The 12,725-nt window shown below is 63.2% G+C and overlaps 3 protein-coding genes across 3 annotated transcripts in view; 2 read left to right on the top strand and 1 right to left on the bottom strand.

The window, feature by feature from the left end:
- Positions 1-38: 38 nt before the first annotated feature.
- LOC120505879 (mucolipin-1-like) lies at positions 39-3,116 on the bottom strand (the record flags this gene model as incomplete). The annotated part of the gene is made up of 4 exons (XM_039716826.1): positions 3,077-3,116; positions 2,463-2,581; positions 752-851; positions 39-145 (listed from the first exon to the last, which is right to left on the bottom strand). Coding segments are annotated over exons 1-4 (366 nt in total), but the record flags the coding sequence as incomplete, so codon positions are not given.
- Positions 3,117-6,715: 3,599 nt separating this feature from the next.
- LOC120505876 (zinc finger protein 850-like) lies at positions 6,716-8,820 on the top strand (the record flags this gene model as incomplete). Its single annotated transcript, XM_039716823.1, has 1 exon — positions 6,716-8,820. A coding segment is annotated over one exon (1,962 nt), but the record flags the coding sequence as incomplete, so codon positions are not given.
- A 1,407-nt stretch (positions 8,821-10,227) lies between these two features.
- LOC120505877 (RAS protein activator like-3-like) overlaps positions 10,228-12,725 on the top strand; it is a 27,478-nt gene continuing 24,980 nt past the window's right edge. Inside the window, exons 1-2 of the mRNA XM_039716824.1 lie at positions 10,228-10,389; positions 12,289-12,508. Of these exons, the coding sequence (XP_039572758.1) occupies positions 10,228-10,389; positions 12,289-12,508 (382 nt within the window). The remainder of the gene's footprint in view (positions 10,390-12,288; positions 12,509-12,725) is intronic.

Below are 12,725 nucleotides of genomic sequence, written 5' to 3' on the forward strand. Positions count from 1 at the left end.
AACCCCCCCAAATCCCCCAACCGCCCCCGTCCCCGCACCCTCTGCAGGAGCAGCCCGCGGGCGATGGAGCGCGCGCAGAGCCCCAGGGACAGCGCGCACACCGCCGTCACCAGCACGTCAAAGCACAGCCGCAGCCAGCTGTCACCTGCGGGGACACCGCGTCACCGCCACCGCGGGGACAGGGACACCGAGGGGATGGGGACATCGAGGGGACAGGGACAGGGGACACCGCGTCACCGCCGCTGACAGGGACACCGCGGGGACGGGGACACCGAGGGGACAGGGACAGGGGACACCGCGGGGACGGGGACACCGAGGGGACAGGGACAAGGGGATGGGGACACCACGGGGACAGGGACACATCAGGGACAGGGGACACTCCCAGGGCACAGGTGGCATCCCACAGCCTGTTGTCACCTCCCTGGGACAGGTGCCCGCTGTCACCTCTGCTGGTGTGGCAGGGTGGTGGCACTCCCAGGGACACCCCCCCGGCCCAGTGTCACCCGCTGTCACCCGCTGTCACCCGTTGTCACCCAGTGTCACCTCTGCGGGGCAGCGAGGGGTGGTGGCACTCCCAGGGACACCCCCTGGCCCAGTGTCACCCAGTGTCATCCAGTATCACCCGCTGTCACCTCTGCCAGGCACAGCAGGGTGGTGGCACTCCCAGGGACACCCCCCGGCCCAGTGTCACCCGGTGTCACCCGGTGTCACCCGGTGTCACCCGCTGCCACCCGGTGTCACCCGGTGTCACCTCTGCGGGGCAGCGAGGGGTGGTGGCACTCCCGGATGGCCGCGTGCGTGTCCAGGCGGATCCGCACCCGCCCGCTGTGGGCGCTGTTGTCAAACGTGACCTGGGGACACGGGTGGCACTGTCACTGCCACTACCACTGCCACTGTCACCGTCACTGCCACCGTCACCGTCACTGTCACGGCACTCGCTGGCTGCCCCCCGGGCCCGCAGAGGGACAGAGGGACAGGTGAGGGACAGAGGGACACTCCAGAGGGACACGGGGGGGACACTCAGGGACACTCGGGGGACACTTGGGGACACGTGGGGAGGCTCTGGGGGGCCTGGGGACACTTGGGGACAGCTGGGGTTACACTTTGGGACACTTGGGGAGGCTGTGGGGGGTCTGGGGACACTTGGGGATGCTTGGGGACACCTGGGGACACTTGGGGACACCTAGGGGACACTTTAGGATATTTAGGGACACCAAGGGGACAACTGGGGACACTTTGGGGACACTTGGGGACACTCGGGGGACACTTGGGGAAGCTCTGGGGTGTTTGGGGACACTTGGGGACACTCGGGGGACACTTGGGGAGGTTCTGGGGACACTCAGGGGACACTTGGGGACACTGGGGGAGGCTCTGGGGTATCTGGGGACACTCGGGGACACTCGAGGGACACTTGGGGAGGCTCTGGGGACACTCAGGGAACACTTGGGGACACTTGGGGACACGTGGGGAGGCTGTGGGGGGCCTGGGGACACTTGGGGACGCGTGGGGGACACTTTGGGATATTTGGGGACACTTGGGGAGGTTCTGGGGACACTCAGGGGACACTTGGGGACACTGGGGGAGGCTCTGGGGTATCTGGGGACACTCGGGGACACTCGAGGGACACTTGGGGAGGCTCTGGGGACACTCAGGGAACACTTGGGGACACTTGGGGACACGTGGGGAGGCTGTGGGGGGCCTGGGGACACTTGGGGACGCGTGGGGGACACTTTGGGATATTTGGGGACACTTGGGGAGGTTCTGGGGACACTCAGGGGACACTTGGGGACACTGGGGGAGGCTCTGGGGTATCTGGGGACACTCGGGGACACTCGAGGGACACTTGGGGAGGCTCTGGGGACACTCAGGGAACACTTGGGGACACTTGGGGACACGTGGGGAGGCTGTGGGGGGCCTGGGGACACTTGGGGACGCGTGGGGGACACTTTGGGATATTTGGGGACACTTGGGGAGGTTCTGGGGACACTTGGGGAGGCTCTAGGGACACTCCAGAGGGACACGGGGGGGACACTCAGGGGACACTCAGGGGACACTCAGGGGACACTGGGGACACCCAAGGGACATTGGGGGGGCATTTGGGGACACCCAGGGGACACCTGAGGACACCCAGGGGACAGTGAGGGAACACTGGGGACACTTTAGGGTATTTGGGGACACTCAGGGGACACTTGGGGGACACTTGGGGAGGCTCTGGGGTGTTTGGGGACACTTGGGGACACTTGGGGAGGCCCTGGGGACACTTGGGGACACTCAGGGGACACTGGGGGACACTTGGGGAGGCTCTGGGGTGTTTGGGGACACTTGGGGACACTCAGGGGACACTCGGGGGACACTTGGGGGACACTTGGGGGACACTTTGGGATATTTGGGGACACTTGGGGAGGCCCTGGGGACACTTGGGGACACTCAGGGGACACTTGGGGACGCTCGGGGACACTGACGGTGACGCTGAAGGTGTAGCAGTCGGGGATCTCGTGGTTCAGCAGCGTCTGGATGTTGATGGCCTTGAGCTGGAACTCCACGGTGACATTGATCAGCCTGAGGGGATAAAAAACACCCCCTGAGCCCCAAAAATCCCAAAAAAAGGGGGAAATTCCACCTCAAAAGCACAAAAAAGGGAAAATTCCACCTCAAAAACCCAAAAAAAAAGGAAAATTCCACCTCAAAAACACAAAAAAAAGGAAAAATTCCACCTCAAAACCCCAAAAAGGAGAAAATTCCACCTCAAAACCACAAAAAAGGGAAAATTCCACTGCAAAAACACAAAAAAACAATGAAAAAAGGAAAAATTCCCCCTCAAAACCACAAAAAGTGGAAATTCTACCTCAAAAACACATAAAAAGGGAAAATTCCTCCTCCAAATCCCCAAAAAAGGGAAAATTCCACCTCAAAATGCCCAAAAAATCAATGAAAAAGAGAAAATTCCACCTCAAAACCCCAAAAAGGGGAACGTGGCCCCAAAGATCTCCATGACCCCAAAACATCTCCATGACCCCAAAATGTGGTGGCCATGGGTCTCGTTGGGGACAGCCAGGTACTGCGGGGACAGGGACACGGGGCTGGGGTGGCACCTTGATGGCCCCAAACCCCCCCATGGCCCCAAAACATCTCATGATCCCAAAACATCTCCATGAACCCAGAACACCCCATGGCCCCAAAACATCTCTGTGACCCCAAAACGTGGTAAAACATGGTGTCCAAGGGTCTCGTTGGGGACAGCCAGGTACTGGGGGACAGGGACACGGGGCTGGGGTGGCACCTCAGTGTCCCCAAACCACCCCATGGCCCCAAACCACCCCATGGCCCCAAAACATCTCTGTGTCCCCAAAGATCTCCATGACCCCAAAATGTGGTGGCCGTGGGTCTCGTTGGGGACAGCCAGGTACTGCGGGACAGGGACACGGGGCTGGGGTGGCACCTCAGTGTCCCCAAACCACCCCATGGCCCCAGAACATCTCCATGAACCCAAAACATCTCTGTGTCCCCAAAATGGGTCTCACTGGGGACAGCCAGGTACTGGGGGACAGGGACACAGTGTCCCTGTGCCACCTTCTCGAGGACGAAGGCCAGGAGCTTCAGGAGGTCCCAATGTCCCCAGCCCCTCCTGGTGTCCCCGTGCCACCTTCTCGAGCACGAAGGCCAGGTGCTCCAGGAGGTCCCGATGTCCCCAACCCCTCCGGTGTCCCCAGCCCCTCCCGGTGTCCCCAGCCCCTCCCGGTGTCCCCGTGCCCCCTTCTCGAGGACGAAGGCCAGGTGCTCCAGGAGGTCCCCGCGGGTGTAGACGGCCTGGGTGTCGTCGGCGCCGTCCTCGTAGCCCTTGAGGAACAGGTGCTTGAAGGCCACCGTGTTGTCCTCCTTGAAGGCCACCACCAGCTGGTTGCTGAGCCCGAACAGGATCAGCTGGGGACAAAGGCCACCCCCTCTGTCACCACCTGTCCCACCGTGGTGACACTGCTGCGTTTTGTCCCAAAACGGTGCCACAGCTTGGGGACAAAGGCCACCCCCTTGTGAGCCTCTGTCCCACCATGGTGGCACTGCAGTGTTTTGTCCCAAAATGGTGTCACCCCGTGCCTGGGGACAACGGCCACCGCTGCCATCAGGCCCTGTCCCACCACAGTGACACCGCCAGGCTTTGTCCCAGGACACTCCAGTGTCCCTCTCAAAGTGTCCCCATGTCCCTGTGTCCCCTCCCCGCTGGCCCTGGCACCTCTTCCCTCCGGGTTTCGTTGGGGACAGCCAGGTACTGCGGGACAGGGACACGGGGCTGGGGTGGCACCTCAGTGTCCCCAAACCACCCCATGGCCCCTGAACATCTCCATGAACCCAAAACATCTCCGTGGCCCCAAAGATCTCCATGACCCCAAAACATCTCCATGACCCCAAAATGTGGTGGCCATGGGTCTCGTTGGGGACAGCCAGGTACTGCGGGGACAGGGACACGGGGCTGGGGTGGCACCTTGATGGCCCCAAACCCCCCCATGGCCCCAAAACATCTCATGATCCCAAAACATCTCCATGAACCCAGAACACCCCATGGCCCCAAAACATCTCTGTGACCCCAAAACGTGGTAAAACATGGTGTCCAAGGGTCTCGTTGGGGACAGCCAGGTACTGGGGGACAGGGACACGGGGCTGGGGTGGCACCGCAGTGTCCCCAAACCACCCCATGGCCCCAAAACATCTCTGTGTCCCCAAAGATCTCCATGACCGCAAAATGTGGTGGCCGTGGGTCTCGTTGGGGACAGCCAGGTACTGCGGGACAGGGACACGGGGCTGGGGTGGCACCTCAGTGTCCCCAAACCACCCCATGGCCCCAGAACATCTCCATGACCCAAAAAAATCTCTGTGTCCCCAAAATGGGTCTCACTGGGGACAGCCAGGTACTGGGGGACAGGGACACAGTGTCCCTGTGCCACCTTCTCGAGGACGAAGGCCAGGAGCTTCAGGAGGTCCCAATGTCCCCAGCCCCTCCTGGTGTCCCCGTGCCACCTTCTCGAGCACGAAGGCCAGGTGCTCCAGGAGGTCCCGATGTCCCCAACCCCTCCGGTGTCCCCAGCCCCTCCCGGTGTCCCCGACCCCAAAATGTGGTGGCCATGGGTCTCGTTGGGGACAGCCAGGTACTGCGGGACAGGGACACGGGGCTGGGGTGGCACCTCAGTGTCCCCAAACCACCCCATGGCCCCAGAACATCTCCATGAACCCAAAACATCTCTGTGTCCCCAAAATGGGTCTCACTGGGGACAGCCAGGTACTGGGGGACAGGGACACAGTGTCCCTGTGCCACCTTCTCGAGGACGAAGGCCAGGAGCTTCAGGAGGTCCCAATGTCCCCAGCCCCTCCTGGTGTCCCCGTGCCACCTTCTCGAGCACGAAGGCCAGGTGCTCCAGGAGGTCCCGATGTCCCCAACCCCTCCGGTGTCCCCAGCCCCTCCCGGTGTCCCCAGCTGCCCGGTGCCACCCCCTCGGGCTGGTGTCACCTCGGGCTGGTGGCACCTCAGCCTGGTGTCCCCCCTGCCCGGTGCCACCCCCTCGGGCTGGTGTCACCTCGGGCTGGTGCCATCCCCTCGGCCCGGTGTCCCCCCGCTCAGTGCCACCCCACTCAGTGTCCCCCCGCTCGGTGCCACCACCTTGGCCCGGTGTCCCCCCACTCAGTGCCACCCCCTCAGCCCGGTGTCACCTCGGGCCGGTGTCCCCCCGCTCGGTGCCACCCCCTTAGCCCAGTGTCCCCCCACTCGGTGCCACCCCCTCGGGCTGGTGTCACCTCAGCCCGGTGTCACCTCGGGCCGGTGTCCCCCCGCTCAGTGCCAGCCCCTCGGCCCGGTGTCACCCCCCTGCCGCAGTGTCCCCTGTCCCCATTAACCGCTGTGGGCTCCGTGTCCCCGGTGTCACCGCTGTGCCCGTGTCCCCGCCGCCGTCCCGGTGTCCAGCCCGGTGGATATTGTCCCCCGTACCCGTTAACGCCCCCGGCCGGGTCTCGGGTGTCCCCTGGCCCCGCTCGGTTCCCGGTTATCCCTGCCCCGTGTCCCGCTGCTCCCGGTACCGCATTCCCCCATCCCCATTCCCTGTCCCCATTCCCGTTCCCTGTCCCCATTCCCGGTCCCCGTTCCCATTCCCATTCCCGGTCCCCATTCCCTGTCCCCATCCCCTGTCCCTGTTCCCATTCCCTGTCCCCATTCCCATTCCCGCTCCCTGTCCCCGCTCCCTGTCCCTATTCCCGGTCCCTCTCCCCATTCCCATTCCCTGTCGCCATTCCCATTCCCTGTCCCCATCCCCAGACCCTGTCCCCGCTCCCCGTCTCCTCTCACCGGACGCCGCCGCCATCGCTCCGCTCCACCCCGGCCCTCACGTGACGGGGAAAACACCGCGCTGCCGCCGCCCACCAATCGCAGCCCGCGCTCGCTGCCTGATTTGCATAGCCACGCCCGCTGGGCTGGCCCCGCCCCAGTACTGGTTCGCTCCCAGTTCGCTCCCAGCGCTCCCAGTAAGAGCGGCCCCTGCGGGGAGAGCGCTCCCAGTAAGAGCGGCCCCGGCGGGGAGAGCGCTCCCAGCGCCCGCCCGCTGCTGCCGGCATCGCTGCCGGGGCCGCTCGGGAACCCGCCCGGGGCAGAGCGCGGCTGCTTTTGGGGGTCGGCACCGCCCGGACCGGGCTGGGAGCGGCGGCAGCGAGAGGGGGACTCGGGAGGAGGAGGAGGAGGAGATCCTATCTGGTTGAGCACGTCAGAATCCACACAGGAGAGAGGCCCTACGAGTGCGACAAATGCAAGAAGAGGTTCCAGACCAGCTCCGCTCTCCTCGTGCACCGGCGCACTCACACCGGGGAGAAGCCCTTCCTCTGCCCCGACTGCGGGAAGGGGTTCAGTCAGAAGTCCAACCTCATCACCCACCGGCGCATCCACACCGGCGAGAAGCCCTACGAGTGCGGGCAGTGCGGGAAGAGCTTCAGGACCAACTGCCAGCTGGTTGCCCACCAGCGGATGCACACGGACGAGCGGCCCTACGAGTGCGGGCAGTGCGGCAAGAGCTTCAGGACAAACGGCCAGCTGGTTCTCCACCGGTGGATCCACACGGGAGAGCGGCCCTACAAGTGCGGGCAGTGCGGGATGAGCTTCGCCCTGCGCTCCCGGCTGATTTTACACCAGAGGAGCCACCCGGGGCATTGGTGGGGGTCCGAGGGGGAGAGACCCTCCTGGAGCTCGGAGCTGGGGGTCCACCAGCAGCTCCAGGAGGGGGGGAATCCCCACAAGTGCTCGGTGTGTGGGAAGAGCTTCAGGTGTAAATCCTCCTTGGGCTACCACTTCCGAATCCACACCGGGGAGCGGCCCTACGTGTGCGGGCAGTGCGGCAAGAGCTTCAGCACCAACTCCTGCCTGATTGTGCACCGCAGGATCCACACCGGGGAGAGGCCCTACGAGTGCGGGCAGTGCGGCAAGGGCTTCACCTCCAACACGGAGCTGACCGTGCACCGCAGGCAGCACACGGGGGAGCGGCCCTACGCGTGTCCCCAGTGCGGCAAGAACTTCAGCCACAGCAGCCACCTGATTGTCCACCTGAGGTGCCACACCGGGGAGAGGCCCTACGAGTGCGGGCAGTGCGGGAAGAGCTTCAGGACGCGCTCGTGCATGATGAAGCACCAGATGATCCACACCGGGGAGAGGCCCTACGAGTGCGGGCAGTGCGGCAAGAGCTTCATGGTGAGATTCCAGCTGACGGTCCACCAGAGGATCCACACCGGGGAGAAGCTCTACGAGTGTGGGCGGTGTGGGAAGAGCTTCCTGGTGAGATCGCAGCTGACGGTCCACCAGAGGAGCCACACCGGGGAGAGGCCCTACCTGTGCCCCCAGTGTGGGAAGACCTTCAGCACGAGCTCCTACCTGATCATCCATCAGAGGATCCACAGCGGGGAGAGGCCCTTCAAGTGTGGGGAGTGCGGGAAGAGCTTCATCAAGCGCTCCATCCTCATCTACCACCAGAGGATCCACACAGGGGAGAGGCCCTACGAGTGCGACGTGTGCGGGAAGGGGTTTCGCACCAGCTCCCGCCTCCTCGTGCACCAGCGCACTCACACCGATGAGAAGCCCTTCCTCTGCCCCGACTGCGGGAAGGGCTTCAGGGACAACTCCACCCTCGCCATCCACCGGCGCACCCACACCGGGGAGAGGCCCTACGAGTGTCCCCAGTGCGGGAAGAGCTTCAGCATGAGCTCCTACCTGACTGTCCACCAGAGGAGCCACACGGGGGAACGGCCCTACGAGTGTGGGCAGTGCGGCAAGAGCTTCACGACGAGCGCCGGCCTGGTGTGCCACCAGAGGAGCCACACCGGGGAGAGGCCCTACAAGTGTGGGCAGTGTGGGAAGAGCTTCAGCACGAGGTCCTGCCTGGCTTCCCACCAGAAGAGCCACTGCGGGGAGAAGCCCTTCGAGTGCGTGCTGTGCGGGAAGAGGTTTCGGGTTAACTCCACGCTCCAGAGGCACCAGAGCGCGCACGCGGGGGAGAAGCCCTTCCGCTGCCCCGACTGCAATCGGGGCTTCAAGCTCCACACCTACCTGGTCAAGCACCGGCTCATCCACTCCGGGCAGGGGCCCCGTGAGTGTCCCCAGTGTGGGAAGAGCTTCTCGGCGAGCTCCCTCTTGGCCAGACACCAGTGGAAGTACCACTGAGGGCAGCGCCGTGAGTGCCCAGAGCGCGGGAAGAGCTCCGTGCGCTGCTCCAGCTCCAAACCCCACGGGAGGATCCGCGCTGGATGATCCCCAGGGAGCCCCGGTGATCCCTGATCCCTGTTGGTCTTCCCTGGCTCCCCGTGGTCACCTGGGCACATCCACAGTCCAACATCAGGCATCCGTTGTGGAGAGCTGGATTTGTCAACTTCTGACCCTAGAAAAATTTTAGTTTTTCGGTTTTGTGGTGGTCTTAAGCAACACTGGATAACCTCGGAGGTCTTCTCCAACATCAATCCATTGTTTTATTTATTTCTGGCCCACGGGCATCTTCCACAGCGAAATGGAGTGGGATTGGGGCAAACCCCAGAATTTTGGAGAGAGTGGGGTGGAAACTCCTCCAAAAAAGGTTCTTCCCACCCGTCCAAGCCCGTGGATGCTCTGGCAGCAGGGACATGTAAATCCTTTCGTTTTGGTTTTGAAATGAAAAGGTTTCTGTTCATCCCGTTGAAAGCCCTGAAGTTGAAGTAGAAATAAAGATGTTGATGTGAGGCATGGGTGGGGACACGTGGGGGGCAGCGGCATGGGGACGTGGATGTGGGGGATGTGGTGGGACATGGACGTGGATGAGGACATGGCCATGGATGGGGACATGGTGGGACATGGACATGGATGTGGACATGGCCATGGATGGGGACATGGTGGGACATGGACATGGATGTGGACATGGCCATGGATGAGGACATGGCCATGGATGGGGACATGGTGGGACATGGCCATGCAGGGGGACATGGCCATGGATGGGGACATGGTGGGACCTGGACATGGACATGGATGGGGACGTGGTCATGGATGGGGGCATGGTGGGACATGGTGGTGCATGGGGACATGGTTGGACACGGCCATGGATGGGGACATGGACATAGATGAGGACATGGCCATGGATGAGGACATGGTGGGATATGGACATAGATGAGGACATGGTGGGACATGGACATAGATGAGGACATGGCCATGGACGGGGACATGGTGGGACATGAACATGCATGGCGACATGGACATGCTGGGAACATGGCCATGGATAGGGACATGGTGGGACATGAACATGCATGGCGACATGGACATGCTGGGAACATGGCCATGGATGGGGACATGGTGGGACATGGCCATGCATGGGGATGTGGACATGGCCATGGATGGGGATGTGGCCATGGATGAGGACATGGCCATGGGTGGGGACATGGTTGGACATGGCCATGGATGGGGACATGGACATGAATGAGGACATACCCATGGATGGGGACATGGACATGGATGGGCACATGGCCATGGATGGGAACATGGTGAGACATGGCCATGCATGGGGATGTGGACATGGATGGGCACATGGCCATGGAGGGGACATGGTGGGACGTGGACATGGCCATGGATGGGGATGTGGCCATGGATGAGGACATGGCCATGGGTGGGGACATGGTGGGACGTGGACATGGCCATGGATGGGGATGTGGCCATGGATGAGGACATGGCCATGGGTGGGGACATGGTGGGACATGGCCATGCGTGGGGACATGGACATGAATGAGGACATACCCATGGATGGGGACATGGACATGGATGGGCACATGGCCATGGAGGGGACATGGTGGGACGTGGACATGGCCATGGATGGGGATGTGGCCATGGATGAGGACATGGCCATGGGTGGGGACATGGTTGGACATGGCCATGGATGGGGACATGGACATGAATGAGGACATACCCATGGATGGGGACATGGACATGGATGGGCACATGGCCATGGATGGGAACATGGTGAGACATGGCCATGCATGGGGATGTGGACATGGATGGGCACGTGGCCATGGATGGGGACATGGTGGGACATGGCCATGGATGGGGATGTGGACATGGATGCTGGTCCAGATGGACACCAGACCATGGGTCCCAGCTGGATGGACACCAGGCCATGGATCCCAGCTGGATGGACACTGGTCCAGATGGACACCAGACCATGGGTCCCAGCTGGACACTGGTCCAGATGGACACCAGACCATGGGTCCCAGCTGGATGGACACTGGTCCAGATGGACACCAGGCCATGGGTCCCAGCTGGACACTGGTCCAGATGGACACCAGACCATGGATCCCAGCTGGATGGACACTGGTCCAGATGGACACCAGGCCATGGGTCCCAGCTGGACACTGGTCCAGATGGACACCAGACCATGGATCCCAGCTGGATGGACACTGGTCCAGATGGACACCAGGCCATGGATCCCAGCTGGACACTGGTCCAGATGGACACCAGACCATGGGTCCCAGCTGGATGGACACTGGTCCAGATGGACACCAGACCATGGATCCCAGCTGGATGGACACTGGTCCAGATGGACACCAGGCCATGGATCCCAGCTGGACACTGATCCAGATGGACACCAGACCATGGGTCCCAGCTGGACACTGGTCCAGATGGACACCAGACCATGGGTCCCAGCTGGACACTGCTCTGGGTGACCCCCGGCCCTGCAGCCCCCCAGCCTGGCCAGCCCCCAGCCCAGATGACCACCAGCCTGGCCACCCCCTGGCCCACCAGCCCACCCCAGTAGCCCCAACCCCAAAACCCCCCAGAATAAACCCAATTCCAGAACATCAGCTCCGGGTGGTGCCTGCAGAGCGAGGGGGAAACTGAGGCACGGGAGGGGACTTCAGGACCCACCCTGGAGACCCCAAAACCAGCACCCACCCCCCAAATTGTCACCGCCCAGGTGACAGTTGGGGGGTCATTAGGGTCATAGGTGGGGACAGGGTCATGGGTGGGGGCTGATGGATTATGGTGGCATCTCCATGAGCGTCCTGTGGTGGCACCTCCGTGGCCACCTGTCCCTTGGTGTCACCTCACTTGTGTTACCTCCATGGCCTCGGTGTCACCTCACTCATAGTGTCACCTCCATGTCCATGTGTCCCTTGGTGTCACCTCAGTCATGGTGGCACCTCCATGGCCACCTGTCCCTTGGTGTCACCTCAGTCATGGTGGCACCTCCATGTCCCTCGGTGTCACCTCACTCCTGGTGTCACCTCCATGGCCGTGTGTCCCTCAGTGTCACCTCACCTGTGGTGCCACCTCCATGGCCTCGGTGTCCCATCCCGGGACCCCCAAGTGTCACATCGTGGGGGAGGGGGACCCCAGGAGCCACCGCGACCCCTTTTGGGGGGTGACCCACGGTGTCCCCGTGGTGTCACCGGCGCGTCCCCGGCGGGAGGAGGAGGAGGAGGAGGAGGAGGAGGAGAGGAGGAAGAAGAGGAGGAGAGGAGAGGAGGGGAGGTGTCCCCCTGTCCCACTCTCCCCATTCCAGTGTCCCCTGTCCAACTCTTCCACGTCCCATGTCCCCCTGTCACGGTGTCCCCCTGTCCCTCTATCATACCCTGTCACCATTTCCTCCTGTCCCCCTGTCCCCTCTCCCCTGTCACCGCGTGCCCCTGGCCCCCTGTCCCCTGGCACCGTGTCCACCTGTCCTTCTGTCCCCTGTCACCGTGTCCCCCTGTCCCCCTCTCCCCCGTCCCGTGTCCCTCTGTTACCGGTGGCGCACGGCGACCCCCGGGGGGGACCCCGAGAGGAGCGGGGGGTCCCCGGGGAGCCGGCGCTGGGCGCGGCTGCAGGGCTGGAAGCGCTCCTACAGCCACCCCGACACCGGCGACAGAGGTGGCGACAGAGGTGGCGACAGAACCGGCGACAGAGCCGGCGACAGAGGTGGCGACAGAAGTGTCGCCAAGGCCAGCGCGCGGCGCTCGCTGTTCCGGAGGGCGTTCTCCGCGCCCCCCAAGGCACCCAAGGGTGCGGGGGACAGCAGGGGACACGAGGGGACAGCGGGGGACAGCGGGGGACACGAGGGGACAGCGGGGGACAGCGGGGGACACGAGGGGACAAGGGCGCCCCTGCAGCGGTACCTGCGCTCCGTGGGCAGGAGGAGGGGACACGGGGACAGCGCGGGCGGGGCCGAGCTGGAGGGGACAGGTGAGGGGCGCGGGGGGGTTTTGGGGTGGGGGGTTTA

The sequence above is a fragment of the Passer montanus genome, unplaced genomic scaffold (assembly GCF_014805655.1).
Source record: "Passer montanus isolate IOZ18808 unplaced genomic scaffold, ASM1480565v1 scaffold362, whole genome shotgun sequence".
NCBI lineage: Eukaryota > Metazoa > Chordata > Aves > Passeriformes > Passeridae > Passer > Passer montanus.